This window comes from Sinocyclocheilus rhinocerous, unplaced genomic scaffold (assembly GCF_001515625.1).
Source record: "Sinocyclocheilus rhinocerous isolate Xijiao unplaced genomic scaffold, SAMN03320098_v1.1 scaffold1, whole genome shotgun sequence".
Lineage (NCBI taxonomy): Eukaryota > Metazoa > Chordata > Actinopteri > Cypriniformes > Cyprinidae > Sinocyclocheilus > Sinocyclocheilus rhinocerous.
The window spans coordinates 21,610-37,798 of record NW_015638974.1 but is presented as its reverse complement, the minus strand read 5'-3'; the positions used below and the strand labels follow the sequence as shown (position 1 = coordinate 37,798).

The 16,189-nt window shown below is 38.0% G+C and overlaps 1 protein-coding gene across 1 annotated transcript in view; it reads right to left on the bottom strand.

Moving 5' to 3' along the window:
* Nucleotides 1-10,334: 10,334 nt before the first annotated feature.
* fbxo10 (F-box protein 10) overlaps nt 10,335-16,189 on the bottom strand; it is an 11,902-nt gene continuing 6,047 nt past the window's right edge. The window contains exons 5-11 of the mRNA XM_016565774.1: nt 15,685-15,821; nt 15,487-15,557; nt 15,165-15,317; nt 13,833-14,162; nt 12,482-12,792; nt 12,147-12,328; nt 10,335-11,557 (exon numbers count right to left, since the gene is read on the bottom strand). Coding sequence (XP_016421260.1) covers nt 11,380-11,557; nt 12,147-12,328; nt 12,482-12,792; nt 13,833-14,162; nt 15,165-15,317; nt 15,487-15,557; nt 15,685-15,821 — 1,362 coding nt within the window. The 3' untranslated portion in view covers nt 10,335-11,379. The remainder of the gene's footprint in view (nt 11,558-12,146; nt 12,329-12,481; nt 12,793-13,832; nt 14,163-15,164; nt 15,318-15,486; nt 15,558-15,684; nt 15,822-16,189) is intronic.

The following is a 16,189-nucleotide window of genomic DNA, read 5'->3' as shown; positions in this document are numbered from 1 at the left end:
CACAGAAGCATGGGGGTTGGTTTATATCATTCATACTGGCAAGCAGCCTTTGGAGTATCATCACTGGCAGCTGCCAAGCCACTCCCTAGCAACTAAACAGAGTATCCTAGCAACAGATTAACAAGACCTACATCTCTGCATCAGAACATTGTATAGACATGGGGATTGGCTCTTTTGACTAATGCTAGCAAACAAGACTTCCAACATGCTACTCATGCTAACACCGAATAGCTACATGCTAATAGCAATTACCTAAAACATGACAAAAAAGACCCTAGTGCCGAGTTTTGCCACAGCAAGCACCACTCACATTTTCTTCAGAAAATGTACATATCTAGTATTATTATTATTAAAAAATGAATAATGAAATATTAATTTGGTCAGGCTGGCAGATGAAGGCTGGTCTGAGCTCTCTGGTCCTGATGTGGTGGGCTTGAGGTTCCTGCTGCCTTCACGGAGGCCCCCTTAGTTGAAATCGCTTCACAGAAATTCAAAGCTTCCTGATTCCAACATTACCATTTTATAATAAAACTCTTGAGAATCTAAAAAAAAAAAAGCACATACAATTTTTTTTTTATAATCTACTACACCAGTTTGTGTAAAACAAGACAAAAATACTGATTAAAATGTTTTTTTCTTCTGTTTTTGCAGTAATAATGGTAGCAGACTTACCATCAGTTGGCTTGAAACCAGAGGGCTCTGCAACAAAGAATGGTTTGGGATCAGCCGGCTGTGGGTTCGGCTCTAAGTCCTCTGGTTGAGACACAAATGGCTCCACTCTGGTCTCGCAGCAGCAACAGCAGAACGAGGGACACTTTAGAGTCTTTTGTGGTTTCTTGAAGAATGAAGAGCTCCCATTCTTCATCTTCTTCCACAAATTGGTATGATTACCTAAAAAAAAAAAAAAAATCATTCACTTATTAGATTTGTTTAAAAAAAAAAGAATCATCCTCACATGCTAGTATGCTGTGCTTGTATTTAATATCTACATAAATGTCCCAGTTTCCAGTGTAATTTCAGTCTCACCTGTGCTGTTCTCCACAGTGTCTACAGGAGATGCCTCTTTGTCACTCTGCGCCTCCAAGCTCATTGAAGGCCCTGTTGAATACATGTTCCTGCAGTCGGAACATGCACATGCTTCTCTAGCAGGAACATTCTGCCAAGCGACTCTTCGTTCATCAGTGGAAGACATGGCACTGCTAATGCTTAACAAATCCAAGCTATCGTCACTTCCACCTTCACCTATGAAGAGGTCGCTGTTAAAGCTCCATTCGCTCAGCCTATGGACCGGTTTTCCTCTCTGGACGGAGAACAGGCCACAACTGATCATACGATGCTTACAGTCATCTTCGGATGTGTCGCTGCTAAGGCTGAACTCATCTAGGCAATCAGCATCTTCTGTCTAATTGCAAAAGTTAAAAAGAACACAAGAGTTATTATTATGAGCATGTTGAAGCACGTACATAACCTTTAAGATTTGAGTCTCTCAGTATCAAACCTTAAAGGTTTTAGAATCGAAAATCTGTAAATCGTTTTAAACAGATGTTTTGATCAAGACGCAACTTATGTAAAATCTAAATATTTATTGAATTCAGTAAATGTACCTGTTTGCTGCTAAATGTAGGGGTTTCCTCATTCACTGTGCTAAAGCTTCCCATTTCATAGCCAAACTCTTCAGATTCTGAAAAAACACACATAAAGAACGTTATAATAAAAAAATTTTTGTGTGTGTAGAACAAGACAAAAATACTGATTTAAAATGTTTGTTTTTGCAGGGTACCGCAGTAATACTGGCAGCAGACTCACCATCAGTTGGTTTGAAACCAGAGAGCTCTGCAGGACATGATGAATCAAGATCGGCCGGCTCTGGGTCCGCAAATGGCTCCACTTTGGTCTTGCAACAGAGGGAAGGACGCTTTATAGCCTTCCATGCCCTCTTGAAGAATGAACAAATCCTGTTCTTCATCTTCTTCCTTAAACTGACATGGTTTTCTAAAACGAAGACCGATTTGTTCAAATAGACATTCAGGCACGTGCCCCTTCAGATTTTTGAGTATATATATATATATATATATATATATATATATATACACAAAATCTAAATCAATTTCTTACATTTTCCTAGAAATTTTCTGAAAATTACTTTTGCAAATTGTTCAATCTGTGTCTCAGGTGTGACACGTTTCTTTAAAGGACAACAGAGAACAGCCTCTGGCTCGCAAAATGCCCTGTCAAATACATATGGTGCAGTTTTGTTTCTAGAAGCTACAGAATATAGCTTCTAGAGTATATTAAGTAATGCAGTGTAAGCTTAAGAAAAATGTTATTAAAAATAATAATAGTTATTTATATTTATGAAAAACAATAGTTCCGCTGTTTTCCATACATGAAAATGCTGGGCGATCACTAGTGCCCCCTAAAAAAACTGATGCCTGAGCAACATTTGGCTTTTCTGGAAACCCTTTTCATTGGCCAACTAAAAAAACAGACAACTCAACTGGCAATATTGTGTTCAAATTTAAGTTACTCTATAATAACTTATTGTTGACTTACTGTAAAAACCAATATCACATGAGCAAGAGTGCTTTTGTTCTAAACATCAGCACGGTTGGGATTAGGCCCACATGCATTTATTTAAAATTGCTTCTAGATATGCAAAATATGCAACACTGTAAAGGGATCTCACACATGAGGTAGGGACTGTTGCGTGGATCCTTATAAACTAGTGGCTCTAATTCTGATCTACATAAATGTCCCAATTTCCAATGTAATTTCAGTCTTACCTGCGCTGTTGTCCACAGAGTCTATAGGACTTACTCCTATTGATGTAGACTCTATAGAAGACGCTTCTTCGTCACTATGGACATCCAGCCTAACTGAAGGCCTGGCTGCGTCTACAAAATTGGAGGATGTATGGAGGGGAATGAGGGATGCGTTGTGCATTGGAGGACGGTAGACAATTTGGCTTTCACAAGAGGACGTGCTGCTGCTGCTCAGCAAACCCAGACTATCATCACTTCCTCTATTAAGCATTAATATGCTGCCGCAATGCATTTGCGTATTCTGCCTACTGACAAATCCTCCCTCATCAGAGTGCGATTCAAAGCTGGCCACACTCGCCCCTGTTTCATCTTCAGATGTGTCACTGCTAAGACTGGACTGCTCTGTGTAATCACCATCATTACTATCATCTATCTCATCATAGACACTGATGGCGCCTAGATTGAACACATCCAGCCTAATAAAAGCTGCAAACTCAATGGAGAACTTGTCACTTCTGGACCCATGAAGGCCATCAGGGACACCTTCACTCTCAGCTGCACTGATCTCAGATAATGTCATCGACATGATGTCCAATGCAGAGCAGTCAAATCTGGAAAGACTGTCTGTAGAATCTTTAAAGACTTTGTGTATTATTGTAGAATATTATCACACTAAACTTAGCAAGTCGCTTTGTATACAAGTGTATAAATGCATAAATGTAAACGTGCTCCCGCTGTCTCTCTCCCAAAGAGAAAGGAAAAATTTAAATCGCATCATATGACCCCTTTAAAAACCGTAAAACAAACGAATAGTAGGCCTACCTTACAGACGCGATCTGGAACTAACAACAGTTATTAAAAAACTAACTGAAATAAAATAATAATTATCAAAAATAAATAATCGTTTTCGTAATCATTACGTTCTCACCCCTTGGCGGAAAAAATATACGAGCTGTGTGGAGGTTTAGGGAAATAGCCTAACGTTACCTGTAATGGCGCATCACGCACATGGGGTTATCTGACGGAGAGACGCAAATCAGTTTAAAGCCTGCCCGACCCGGTTTACCTGTTTGGTAAACGTGCACCGGCAGTAGGCCTACGGAACACCCGACCCATTATCTGACAGTAGCACTAATTTAATTCTGTACCAGACGAGAACCGTTTGGCATAAAGACCGCGAGTCGCGACCCGAACCGCACTTGCATTAAGTCGATTACATCAGGTAGGCTAAGCAAGATGATTTATTTTATCATGTAACACAAGCAATCAAACCAACATTAGGCATTCTAAGTTGGTGGTTTGAAGAAAAACAGACATGCAGCACAACATGATAATTAACAGGAAAAAAAAGATGAGAATGCGCCTTTCTGTAAACAACACAAAACTTTTGCCTAGCATCTTGTGATCACTCTGCCAGGCTTTTGAACAAATGTGCATTGGCTAAATCACATCATACACACGCTTATAATTCTTCATAAATGAAAATAACATTCAAATATAAACCTTTATTGTTAAATGCGATTGCCGCTATTATTGAATTTCATTAGTCCCAATTTTGATTGATGCACGCCCTGTTGAAAAAACCAGCATATGCTGGTTAGGTATGTTTTGATGCTGGTTTGAGCTGGTTTAAGCTGGTCCTTTGCTGGTTTATGCTGGTCCTTTGCTGGTCCTAAACTGGTCCGACCAGCTTAAAACCAGAACATGCCCAGCATAAACCAGCAAAGGACAAGCATATCTGCTAAACTTGAATTAAAACTGAAACTAAACTATATAAAAACTAAATAAAAATGTGTTCACAAAATAAAAACTAAACTAAAACTAACAAAAATATGAATGAAACTAATAAAAACTAAACTGAATTTTATAGCAAATTTGAAAATGATATTAAAATAAAAAGATTTAAAAAATTGAAAACTATAATAACCTTGTCTGGAACGTCGTTAAAAATATGAATATAGTTTATTCCCTCTTTCCAAATTTTTTTTTTTTTTTTGAAAGTAACAAGTTTATTCTGGAACAATGTAATACAAATGATACATTATAAAAATTAATTCTTTGAAATGATTAACCAAGAGTGAAATTTATTCTAGCTATCATTTTTATACAAATTACGATTGTCCTTTATATGTTTTTATTTCCATTACGAGCACCATTTTACATTTTTTGAAAATGTATGAAATCAAGAACTTGAAACATTTGTGAGCATAATATAAAGTTGAGCATCATTCCAAGCTGTAATTTTGGAAAATGAATCTTCATTTTGGAGATAAAAAATACTTCAAGTCTTTAATAATCTCTAAAATTCGCGCATTCTTTAAATTTGTTATAAATTAAGGGATTCTGTGACAGAGTCCTCACTTTATTCCACCAAGTCAGCACCTTCTAATTTATTTTCATAGTAGTATAAGTTAGGGGGGTAACTTAGTATAAGTATAAGTCCCTAACCCTCCCTCCATGCATCACTGAGGCAGACAAAGCAGAAGATGTGCACCCCTTTGATCAACGTATCCTTTTTAGTTCTTTATATGCTTCTCCATGTTTTACCACTCCTCTCCACAGTGTTTTTTTGTGTCAAGATCCTTAACTTCCTTCTATTATTATTCCACGAGTATCTTCAGTAATCTAGAAATATCAGAAATTAAAAGTGATTTCCAGCCCTTCAAAAGTCCTGAAAGCATAAGTTTACTTTACTTTACTTTCAAAAATCTTGGAAATGGGTGGAAAGACATGAAAATGACAACAAAAAAAAATTGGTTTTGGGAAGTCTGCTAGAAGTCATTTTGGATCATTTTTAGCTCCAGATCGGTTCTAAATTCATCCAGTTGTGTTCTCTAGTCCGCAGATTGTTCTTAGACATCTTGAATCAAGCTCGTGACAGACAGTCTCGTTGCGTCTGGTACCTGTCCTTCCTCATCAAAGCCTCGCTACAGAGACGTCTCTCTTTCAAATGTGAGTGTTAAAGAACCAAAGCTGATTTTTTAGGCTGTCTCTGCCACTAGATGATATGGTAGTAGTGTATTGATTCCAAATGTTCTCGTTTTATATGGCCATTGTGTTTTTGTAACCTGTCAATAAACTCATTTATTTTCACTCTCTTCTGAAGTTGGTAGTGAGGATGGATGTCCACGAATCATCATCAACAAAGTGCTGAAGGATTTCACAGTGGAGAGTTTCCACAACGGCAGTTGTGTTTCCTTCGAACGAGGCACAGTCCTGCAGCCTGTTCTGACTTCATTTTTGTTTTAATCTTTTTAAAAACTCTGAAATTGCAGTATATAAATGTCTCGACAGCCTCAGGAACACGGTGTCGTTGTCCATGCGTATGAAACTGGCTGCTCACGGTTTAACTTTACTGCTGCACATGAGTGATCAGACGGCTAACCTTACACTCCTACACAGAGACATGGGCATCAGTGATGTCAAGTAACTCAGAAGTATTATTTTACACCTTAAAGGAACACTCCTCTATTTTTGAAAATAGGCTCATTTTCCAACTCCCCTAGAGTTAAACAGTTGAGTTTTACCATTTTCTAATCCATTCAGCCGATCTCCGGGTCTGGCGGTAGCACTTTTAGCTGTAGCTTAGCATAGATCATTGAATCTGATTAGACCGTTAGCATCTCGCTCAAAAATGACCAAAGAGTTTCAATATTTTTCCTATTTAAAACGTGACTCTTCTGTAGTTACATCGTGTACTAAGACTGACGGAAAATGAAAAGTTGTGATTTTCTAGGCCGATATGGCTAGGAACTATACTCTCATTCTGGCGTAATAATCAAGGAACTTTGCTGCCGTACCATGGGTGCAGCAGGCGCAATGATATTACGCAGCGCCTGAAAATAGGTTTATTGGAAGTTACCTAGCTGGGGACTATTTTCAGGCACTGCGTATTATCATTCAATCAATGAATGCCATTTTGACACTTTTAAATGTGATGTGACAGACCGCTGTAGCACCTCAGTTCAAGCGGCAGCATAGAGCGCCAGTCTCTTCCACTTTAAGTTATAGTGCAAAATAAACATGAATGAACATCAGAAAGTATGTTGAAAGTTACAATATAGCTTACCAAAATGCATCATGTCTAATGTAATCGCTCAATCAGTGTTTCAACCGCAGAAAGATGCCAATAAAATAGATTGTGAAAAGTATGTCACTTAACTTGGCATTTACCTCAGCAAAGTTATCCACTGTTCACTAGTTAGCTATAAAACAACACTAAAGAAGAGCATTTTTACTTATAATTATATATGTACATGTATATTTGAATAGGCCTAAATCTGGCATGAAGACAGGTATTTATGAGGACTATGTGCAAATGAGTTATAAACAGACATTTCAATTTTTATTTGAGTGTATTTATGATATATGAAAATAATTAGCAGTTGTATATTTACAACAGAGCTAATATAATAGCTCTTTTGTAAATTTTAACCTTTAATATTATAGTAATGTGCCAAATGAGAGGGTTCCCTGTGTAGTTAAAACTAACAGCATCGGTTAGGAGAGGTTTTATTCCTTAAGAAAATCAAACTATCGGTATCGGCAGATATCATTCTGAATAATCAGCTATTGGTATCGGCAGAGAAATTCAGTATCAGTGCATCTCTATTTACAACACTTTGCAAGGTTCCATTGATTAACTTTAGTTAATGCATTATCTAACAATAAGCAGTATATTATAGTGTTTCAGTATTTATTCATCTTTGTTAATGTTGTTAGTTTGTTTGCTCAGGTTCATTTAATAATATTAACAGATTGAACTTTTGATTTAAGTAATGTATTAGTAAATGTTGAAGTTAACATTAACTAAGATTAATAAATGCTTTTAATAAAATATTTTTAATTGTTAGTTAATGTTCGCTAATAGTAATAAATAGAACCTTATTGTAAAATGTTACTTTAAACTGAAAAAAAAAAACATGCATGAAGTATATCATCTCAAGGTATGTTTACATGACAATGTACTAAAAATGGAAAAGTTTTGCATTTTTGACAAATTTCACATACAGATGATAACATTGTCAAAACGGTCCTCATTCTCATAGATCCGTGAAAAAGAATAAAAATGTTGCATTATGCATGCCAGGCCTGTAGTTGGCGATATCACTTTGCAAAGGAAAACAATGCACCTGCACACGTACCTAAAGAACCAAAACACTGTTATCATGTAAATGAACAGCCAACCTGCATTAAAAGTTTTCCGTTTTTAGTTGAAAATTATGTTGTGTAAATGCCCCCTTTAGATAGGAGGGCCTAAAAATGTTATGCACAAAAGGAGGCTTTGGAGTCAAAAAGAATGAGAGTCACTGCTCTAAAACCCTGTTATCCTTACCTTGACACTGTTTGTGTGCAGAATGTTGGAGGTGGCCAAGGCCATGGGGCTGACCCTGTGCCGTCAGTCTGCCTACAGTAGAGGCCGTGACACATCATGAGCACAGGACGGTCTCTCTGGTGCTTCCACTGGTGCATTACGAACGACATATGGAACGCAGGAAACGCAAGAGGATGAACTGAGCTGTGGACAGCAGTATGTTTCTAAGCTGTGTGGGAACCGGCTATAATTGAAAGTGTTACATTTACTGTCGTCTTGTAAGATTATTCGGTTAACTTAGATTGGAATTGCCTGTGTTCTGATTTTTTATTTTTTTTGCGTATACTTGAGACGACAGTAGGAGCCTGGAATTACATCTGTATTGATTGACAATATTATTGTATAGCAAGCAAGGACAAGGATTGTTTTTCTTGTGAAAAATGTCTTTGGTTTTAGGAATGAAATCCATATCTTCACAGTATCCTCAGACAAAAATGACAGAAATTAGGCAATTTGCTATGATGGTGATTATATTTATACTGCACAATAAGTATAAAAACCATACTGTAAAAATAGGCACGTTTTAGTAGATACATATTGCACTTTATAAATCAAACCAGCAGTTGGTATGAAAACACTACAAAAATAATAACAGCCTGCTGTAAATCTAACATAAGATGGCTATCTTTCGATAAATAATGTCTAGTATTCTGGGAAGAAATCGCATTACAAGATCCCTAATTTTAGTGATGGGCTATGTTCGTAATGGCATACTTCCATACTATTCCTGCAGTATGTATACTGTGCAAAGAGTGCAAATATTCAGGATACCCAGTCATCTTAGTTTTACAAGCAATAGCTATGACTTGTACTTCCAGTTCCAGTATAATGAATGACCCGATATTACTGCTGAAAGATCATTTCTTTTACGAGTCGTTATTTGATCAGACTCCGCCAAAGGTAGCCATTTAAAAAAAAAAAAATTTAACTGCAAAATAACCTTGAATATTGAGGTTGACACCTCACCTGCAATGAGGTCATATGACAACAATGTTAGTAGATTCAGAATGATACCTACTGTTTTAGCATCTTTAAAAAAGAATAAGCAATTTACAGTATATACTGTGCAATGTTCAGTAAATAGTAAGCTAGTATTCCATTCTGAACACAGCCAAGGTCGCTTAAGAAATCCAACCAGTTTCAAGCCCTGTGACTACTTTAGGACAACTACCTGAAGACTGACTGAAAGTTACAATTTATCATTAGTCTAGTTATTTTCTTACCTACAAAGGTTTTTGACATTATAGCATGGCTCAAAGGGGTTTTCATATGGTTCTATTTAGCTGTGAACCTGTGATAATCTTGCTACTTGTCTCCAAAATAGTAAAACAGCTATCATAGCGGCCATTGCATATCTGAATATGATGTCAGTAAAGCTCTTCACTGCTATACAGTTCAAAATAAATGATCCATTGATAGGCCTATTAAATCAGTGTCTGTGACACATTTAAAGGGATAGTTCATCATTTACTCACCCTCATGTTGTTCCAAACCCGTATGTATGTATTTCTTCTGCTGAACACAAAAGAAGATATTTTGAAGAATCTAGTAGACACTTTCGGTTCTCATCAACCTTCATTGAATTTTGTCCACACAATGGAAGTCAATGGGAACTGAAACGGTTTAAAGGTCCCATGGCATGAAAATTTCACTTTATGAGGTTTTTTAACATTAATATGAGTTCCCCTAGCCTGCCTATGGTCCCCCAGTGGCTAGAAATGGCGATAGGTGTAAACCGAGCCCTGGGTATCCTGCTTTGCCTTTGAGAAAATGAAAGCTCAGATGGCCCAATCTGGAATCTTCCCTTTATGTCGTCATACGGGGAAAGGTTACCTCCCCTTTCTCTGCTTTGCCCGCCCAGAGAATTTGGCCCGCCCATGAGAAAATGAGCTACTACAGTGCCAGGCGAGTGCAATATTTTTTTTTTCCTCGAGAGACATCATGGCTTGCAAATGAGCGAAGCATGGCAGTTGCCCCGCCTCTCTCCTCCTCATTAGCATTTAAAGCTACAGACACAGAAATGGCACGTCCTAAGGAAAGCTCATTGTGGGACTGGCTCGTAGTGGCTGAAATTCTGCACCAAGGCTGAATTTCGGGAAAGAGACTTCAGATACAGTACTAGGGACCACTTAGGCCTATATAAAAGCATCCAAAAAGCAGCATGTCATGGGACCTTTAAATAAACAATACGAGTAACTTCTTTTGTGTTCCACAGAAGAAAAGTCACTGGTTTAGAATGACATGAGGGTACTGATGACAACATATTTAGGTCAGACTATTCCTTTAGGGTGTTTAAATTGTCTTTTTTCTTGAAAAATCTTCCAACCTTTCTATTCAGCCAGTTTGGGCCAGGCTGCCAGGTCATACAAGAGCAAAACCCTTCAATAATGTGCACATGTACATAAAACTGGATTGTTTTTAGAGGAAAGTTGAATATTGCCACTTGATGTAATGCAACAGATTCTGCCAGCTTATGACTGGCTGCATCTTGATATGCAGTACATGCTGTTTTGTTCTTGTCCATTACAGAATCTCAGCGGAAGCCAGCAGGACTACAATTCCTGCGGTGCACTGAATTTGTTTATCTTCTATTTTCAGCACTGGTCCTGGTCTTTTGGGAAGAGAGAGAGAGCGTAAGCCACGTGACATGTCTCTCGCTTCTACTTCCCTTGTGTCTCTTTCTCCCTCCTGACTTTGTGTGAATGTCTGAAATGATAATAACAGACTGTAGGTTCATTGGACAATTAAATCCATGTGTCTTATTGATTCGCAGAAGATTTTGTTGAATAGAAGCTTGATTTGAAGCACTTCCAGTAATTCATAAATAGTTTTGTCTCAGTAAACTGTCCTGTATTGAACGGGCTTTCTGCTGGATTGGTAGCCAACTAGACTTCAGGTACGTGATAAAATACAAACTCCAGTAAGATGCTCATAAACACTGATCCCAGACCAGCTTCACTTCCATTTCGAGTGAGTGGAATGATTCATTTCAGATCAAAAAAGTGGCCTTAATCCTTCATAGTTTGATTACCTGACTACTAAACAACCTACCTTTGGTTAGTCATATTAAAAAAAGTGCATTTGAACGTCAGGTGCTTGAAGCTTAATCCGATTTTTCATCATCCAACCCACATGTTGAAGCAGTGCCTTGACCTCTTCTATGTCCTTCTTCACCCAGGGTTCACATTGAGGGGACATTTGATGAATTTCCATCTGATGTTGTTGAGCCGGGAACTACGTACCTCATAAAATCGAGCAAAAGATGCTGCCGTTGTTATGGCAACCGCTTTCTACAGAGGCAGTGATTCTGTTTGTCATGGTGATGGCAAGGTGAGCAGGAAGTGTGGAGGGGGTGACGCTAGAGGGGTTACTATTATGGGGACGAGGAGATGGATTTTCCAGAGCCCAGAGTGCTTGTGATCTAGAACAGAAAGAATAATAGAGGTCAAATATATTATGCCATATATTATTAGTGATGAACAGAAACCGAATATATTTGGAGGGCCAAAACTTTTGACCAAAATGATGACGCATAATTAGCACCTCTCCGAGCTATAACTGGTAAACATGTCCCCTGTGGGTTGACAATACCAATTTCACATTATCAATTAATTTAAATTTTGATAAACCAAGATATTTTAGCCTATGTTGTTTTCAGTTGATGAGTGACCAAACCTTCACTAAACATTATACTCCATAGCTTGATCAGGCAGCTAGAAAAAATAACTCAAGAAGCTATATATATGCACTTTATTATAACATATTTATATTTTTTAACCTGTTGTCTTCATTATTTAATGTATGTTTGAATAAATCTCCCATGATAACTAGTTTTTCTTACAGTCACCATTCAAATGTTTATTAAATAAATTTGATTAAATTGATTATTAAATAAACTATTGTCAGTTACAGTTTTATCTTTCAGCAAAATGACATGAAACTGGCCAATGCTTCTAGTCTGCATACAGTATATAGAGTTTTTCTGCCTGTCACATGTGAGTGTGTCTAACCTGGGTATGAGCAGAGAGTTGTTAAGTACAACACACTCCAGGTTCTGTGCGTTTGTCCGAATGGGGGTTTTAGTACTCGTGGGGTGGCCTTGATAAACCAGGTTTTCCTGAACCACACCTCGGACCCGCTCCTTGACAGAAATCCCATAACCCCGCAACGCCTGAACGCGATTCCTCAATACCTGCAGAACAAAAAACAGTTAAAAAAACAACAACAACAGTATTTGTCGATCTCTAATATTAGTAGACAGGATGTGACGCAAACCCCATCGACCTCTGTGTCCTCTCTGTGTGACTTTTTCAACCACGTGACAGAGAAACTGAAGCAAACTCACTTTAACATCTGCATTGTCCATCACTCGAATTCCAACAGCATTATTTCCGACCACATCGTTTTCCACAATCAGCCCATCGCCTCGGAAGCAGACACCATGACAGTTATTGCCATAAACGCCATTGCCGCGCAGCTCGACTCGACACTCTCTGTCCACAGTCACTCCCGTCCAGCCATTACAGAGGACACAGTTTGCAACTAAACGTGTTAGCTGAGCGCTCTGAATGACAGACACGCCGGCTGCTTTGTTATTCTTCACCATGTTGGCCACCACGTTCAGAGGCTCACTGCTCTTCACATACACTCCAACAGCTGGAGAGACAGAGAGAAGAAGAAAGGAGACAGAAGTGGGTGAGATGTCAATCCAATATGAACATATATGACAAAGGATACTTAGGATACTCTCGTTAATTTGTGGCTCCATAGTAATCAGATTCACAAAAGGCTTTTAATTCATCGAGTCATTTTCTTGATGCAAAAATCAGAAAATGCTAATTTTGTCATCGCTAACTGGTGAATATTGACAGACCACTCATGGAGATGGTCCTCACTGCAGAACACAAGGTCCAGGGGGTGTGGTTGGATCCAGATCCAACTCCTTCCACCTTACATATACCTAAACCTACCCGTCTCCACCCCCTGATCCATAAACCTACCCATCTCCACCCCTAAACCTACCAATCTCCACACCTAAACCTACCATCTCCACCCCTAATCCTACCAATCTCCACCCCCTAGATGTGGATCCAACCACGCCCCCTGGATCTTGTTTCCCTAACCCTAACCCAATCTCCACCCCTAAATCTACCAATCTCCACCCCTAAACTAGTGTTGTCAAAAGACCCGGTATTTCGGTACCAAGTCGGTACTAAAAAAATTAAAACGTTACGGTACCAGGTTTTCTTAAGTACCGGTGTTACCGAGTACCCGGTTCTTGATCTTTTAAATAAGTATAAAGAATGGCATTGGTTTTGTACATTTAATTTTTGTTTAACGTTATTAATAAAAATGTTGTTCAATTAGCATGTTTTTGTGTTTTGCTTTGGTACCGAAATTGGTACCGAGAACCGTGGATTTTCACTGGTATTGGTACCGAATACTGAAATTTTGGTACCGTGACAACACTACCCTAAACCTACCCATCTCCACCCCTAATCCTACCAATCTCCACCCCCTAGATGTGGATCCAACCACGCCCCCTGGATCTTGTTTTCTGCAGTGAGGGGCTACTGCACTTATGGCATATTCAAACTGCTTGTGTTCCAATTAGCAGCAAAATTAAAATCCAACTTCTGCGTAATTTCAGCATCCCTGATGAGGTAAAAGAGATATGATATTTAACAGCAACTCACCTCCGTTGTGGCTAATGCAGTTGTTTTCCACTAGGGCCACTGTGATTGGCCGTCGGGAGGAAAAGCGTTCATCTTCGCTATCGATATCACTTTCCCATGCCATCAGTTCTCCTTCCTCATTGAAGTTCTCCGGCCCTCCTCTGTCCCTCTCTCCAACCCCGATTCCTCTCTCTCTTTCCTGTAAAGAGCGATAGCCCTCTCGGCCCACGGCAGAATCTGTTTCCTTCCGGCAGAATACGGCTAAGCCATACAAGCGGTTATGGGTAATATGGTTTCCAATGAGCTGAGGTAGACTAGATGACATTACCCACACCCCACAGCCTCTGTTGCCTACAAAACACCAGGGAAAAACACAATTACACAATATCATAACCCAAAAAAATTAACTAACTTCTTTGTAACACCTTTGTAACTTTGACTTTTTTCTAAAAATATTAAACTTGTAATTTTACCACATTATTTTCGAAATGCTTTTATCACTTGTCAAAGGTCTATTATTAGATCATTCTCAAAAAGTCTTCAGTTCAATTTTATTCTCATAAATATTAGTGTGGTACTAAAATGCCCCTTTTTTTCTGCAACAACTCACATTTTTAAAATCAAATGGTCTTTTTGTTATAACACGTTTATATAATAAATATCATTCTAAAGCAGATTAGACTGTCTCAAAAAGCTGGTTGCGAAATGTAAAAGTGACAAAGATAACGCTGTAAAAAGTAAAAAAAAAAATAATTTTGATCAATTTCACGATTTTCAACCGTACTTCAGAAAACAGAATGGAACAATATGAAATTAATTCATTAAATGAATGTAAATAATGTCATGACCAAGAAAATTACTTTTTTCTGACATTAATACTGCAATGTTACACTGTTATAATTTTGACTTTATTCTCAAAATATTATTACTTTAATCTTGTAATGTTACCACTTTATTCTCAAAAGGTCTTTCATTTTATAACTTAATTATTTTAGTTTGGTATTAAAACAAACCTAAAAGACTTTATTCTGATGGTTTTTGTCATAATCAGCCTCACATTTTTAAAATTAGTTGGTTTTTGTGTTGGTTTTCAGTTGGTTTTTGTGTTAGTCCAAATGTCTATATACTGCACGCCAAACACGCTACATGTTTTGACTAGATATGATTTTGTCGCACTGAATTTTCCCTTTCAATGCAGATAGAAAATTACTTCTCACTGGAAAATTGTTGCATAGCACCTAACCATGCACATAACTAATTTCTATAGCAAACACATTGGCAACAGACTGAAACAAATTCATGATAATATCTGCCAAATGCCTTAAATGTACAAATATGACAAACTGTACACACCGTATATGTGGTTGCCTTCAATGAGACCCCTCCCTCTCTCTCCCACCACCAATCCGTCCGAGTAGCCATAACAGATGAAGTTATTGCGCAGGACTGGATCACCTCCTCGACGGATATCAGCACCACCCCACTGATTCTGCCTAATAACATTCTCTAGCAGAGATGAGAGAAGTAAAGCAGCGGTTAAAATTGATTTAGTGTAATTTAATTGGGCTGTTTCAAGAGCATGAGGAAACACTTGAAAAGGGCAAGGTCTGCTGTGCTTGAAGCGCCTATAAACAATTACATGGCAAATAGAAAATGGTACTGCAATCAAACGGACCACTGATCAGTCCTCTTCCATTCTCATTGACGGCAATGCCTGCTGCAAGGCCCTGGAAAATGTGATTTCCACTGTCATAAAGAGAGAACAGAAACAGAAATCATATTAGTTTCATGATAACAACAAATATATCTCATTTTGTTCTTGTTTTCCTGTTTTATTTGAATAAAACACAATAACCCCTGCATTACTGCATACCTGACAACAGGATTGCCATTAAAAAGAATGTACACGCCAGCTTCCTTGTTACCGTAGATCTGGTTGCTGCGGATAGAACCTCTCCCGTTGCCCAGGACAACGATCCCGGAACGCAAGCCACTGTGGATTCTATTACACTGTAACCAGGAAAATAGAAAGGGAAAGAAAAAACAGAATGTACCACAGAAAATTATATGGCATAGTGGAAATTCCAATATATTTTCTAGACTTCTTTCCACTGTACAAGTTCTCTTGATTAAACTAAAGAAAATGTTAGATTTTTTTGTTTTGTTTTCCATTAAAAATACAGAAACTTGCTTAAAACAAAATAAATTTATTTAAAAGCAAACCTGTGTAAGATAATAAGATGTGTTCAGAGAAACGTAAGCTTTTTTTTTTACCCCGTTGCCAAATTGTTTTTCATGTTTAAGACTGAAACTATTTGCCACTGGGGTAAGAAAAATAAAAAGGTACTATATGGAAACTCTTCTATTGTGTGTGTATA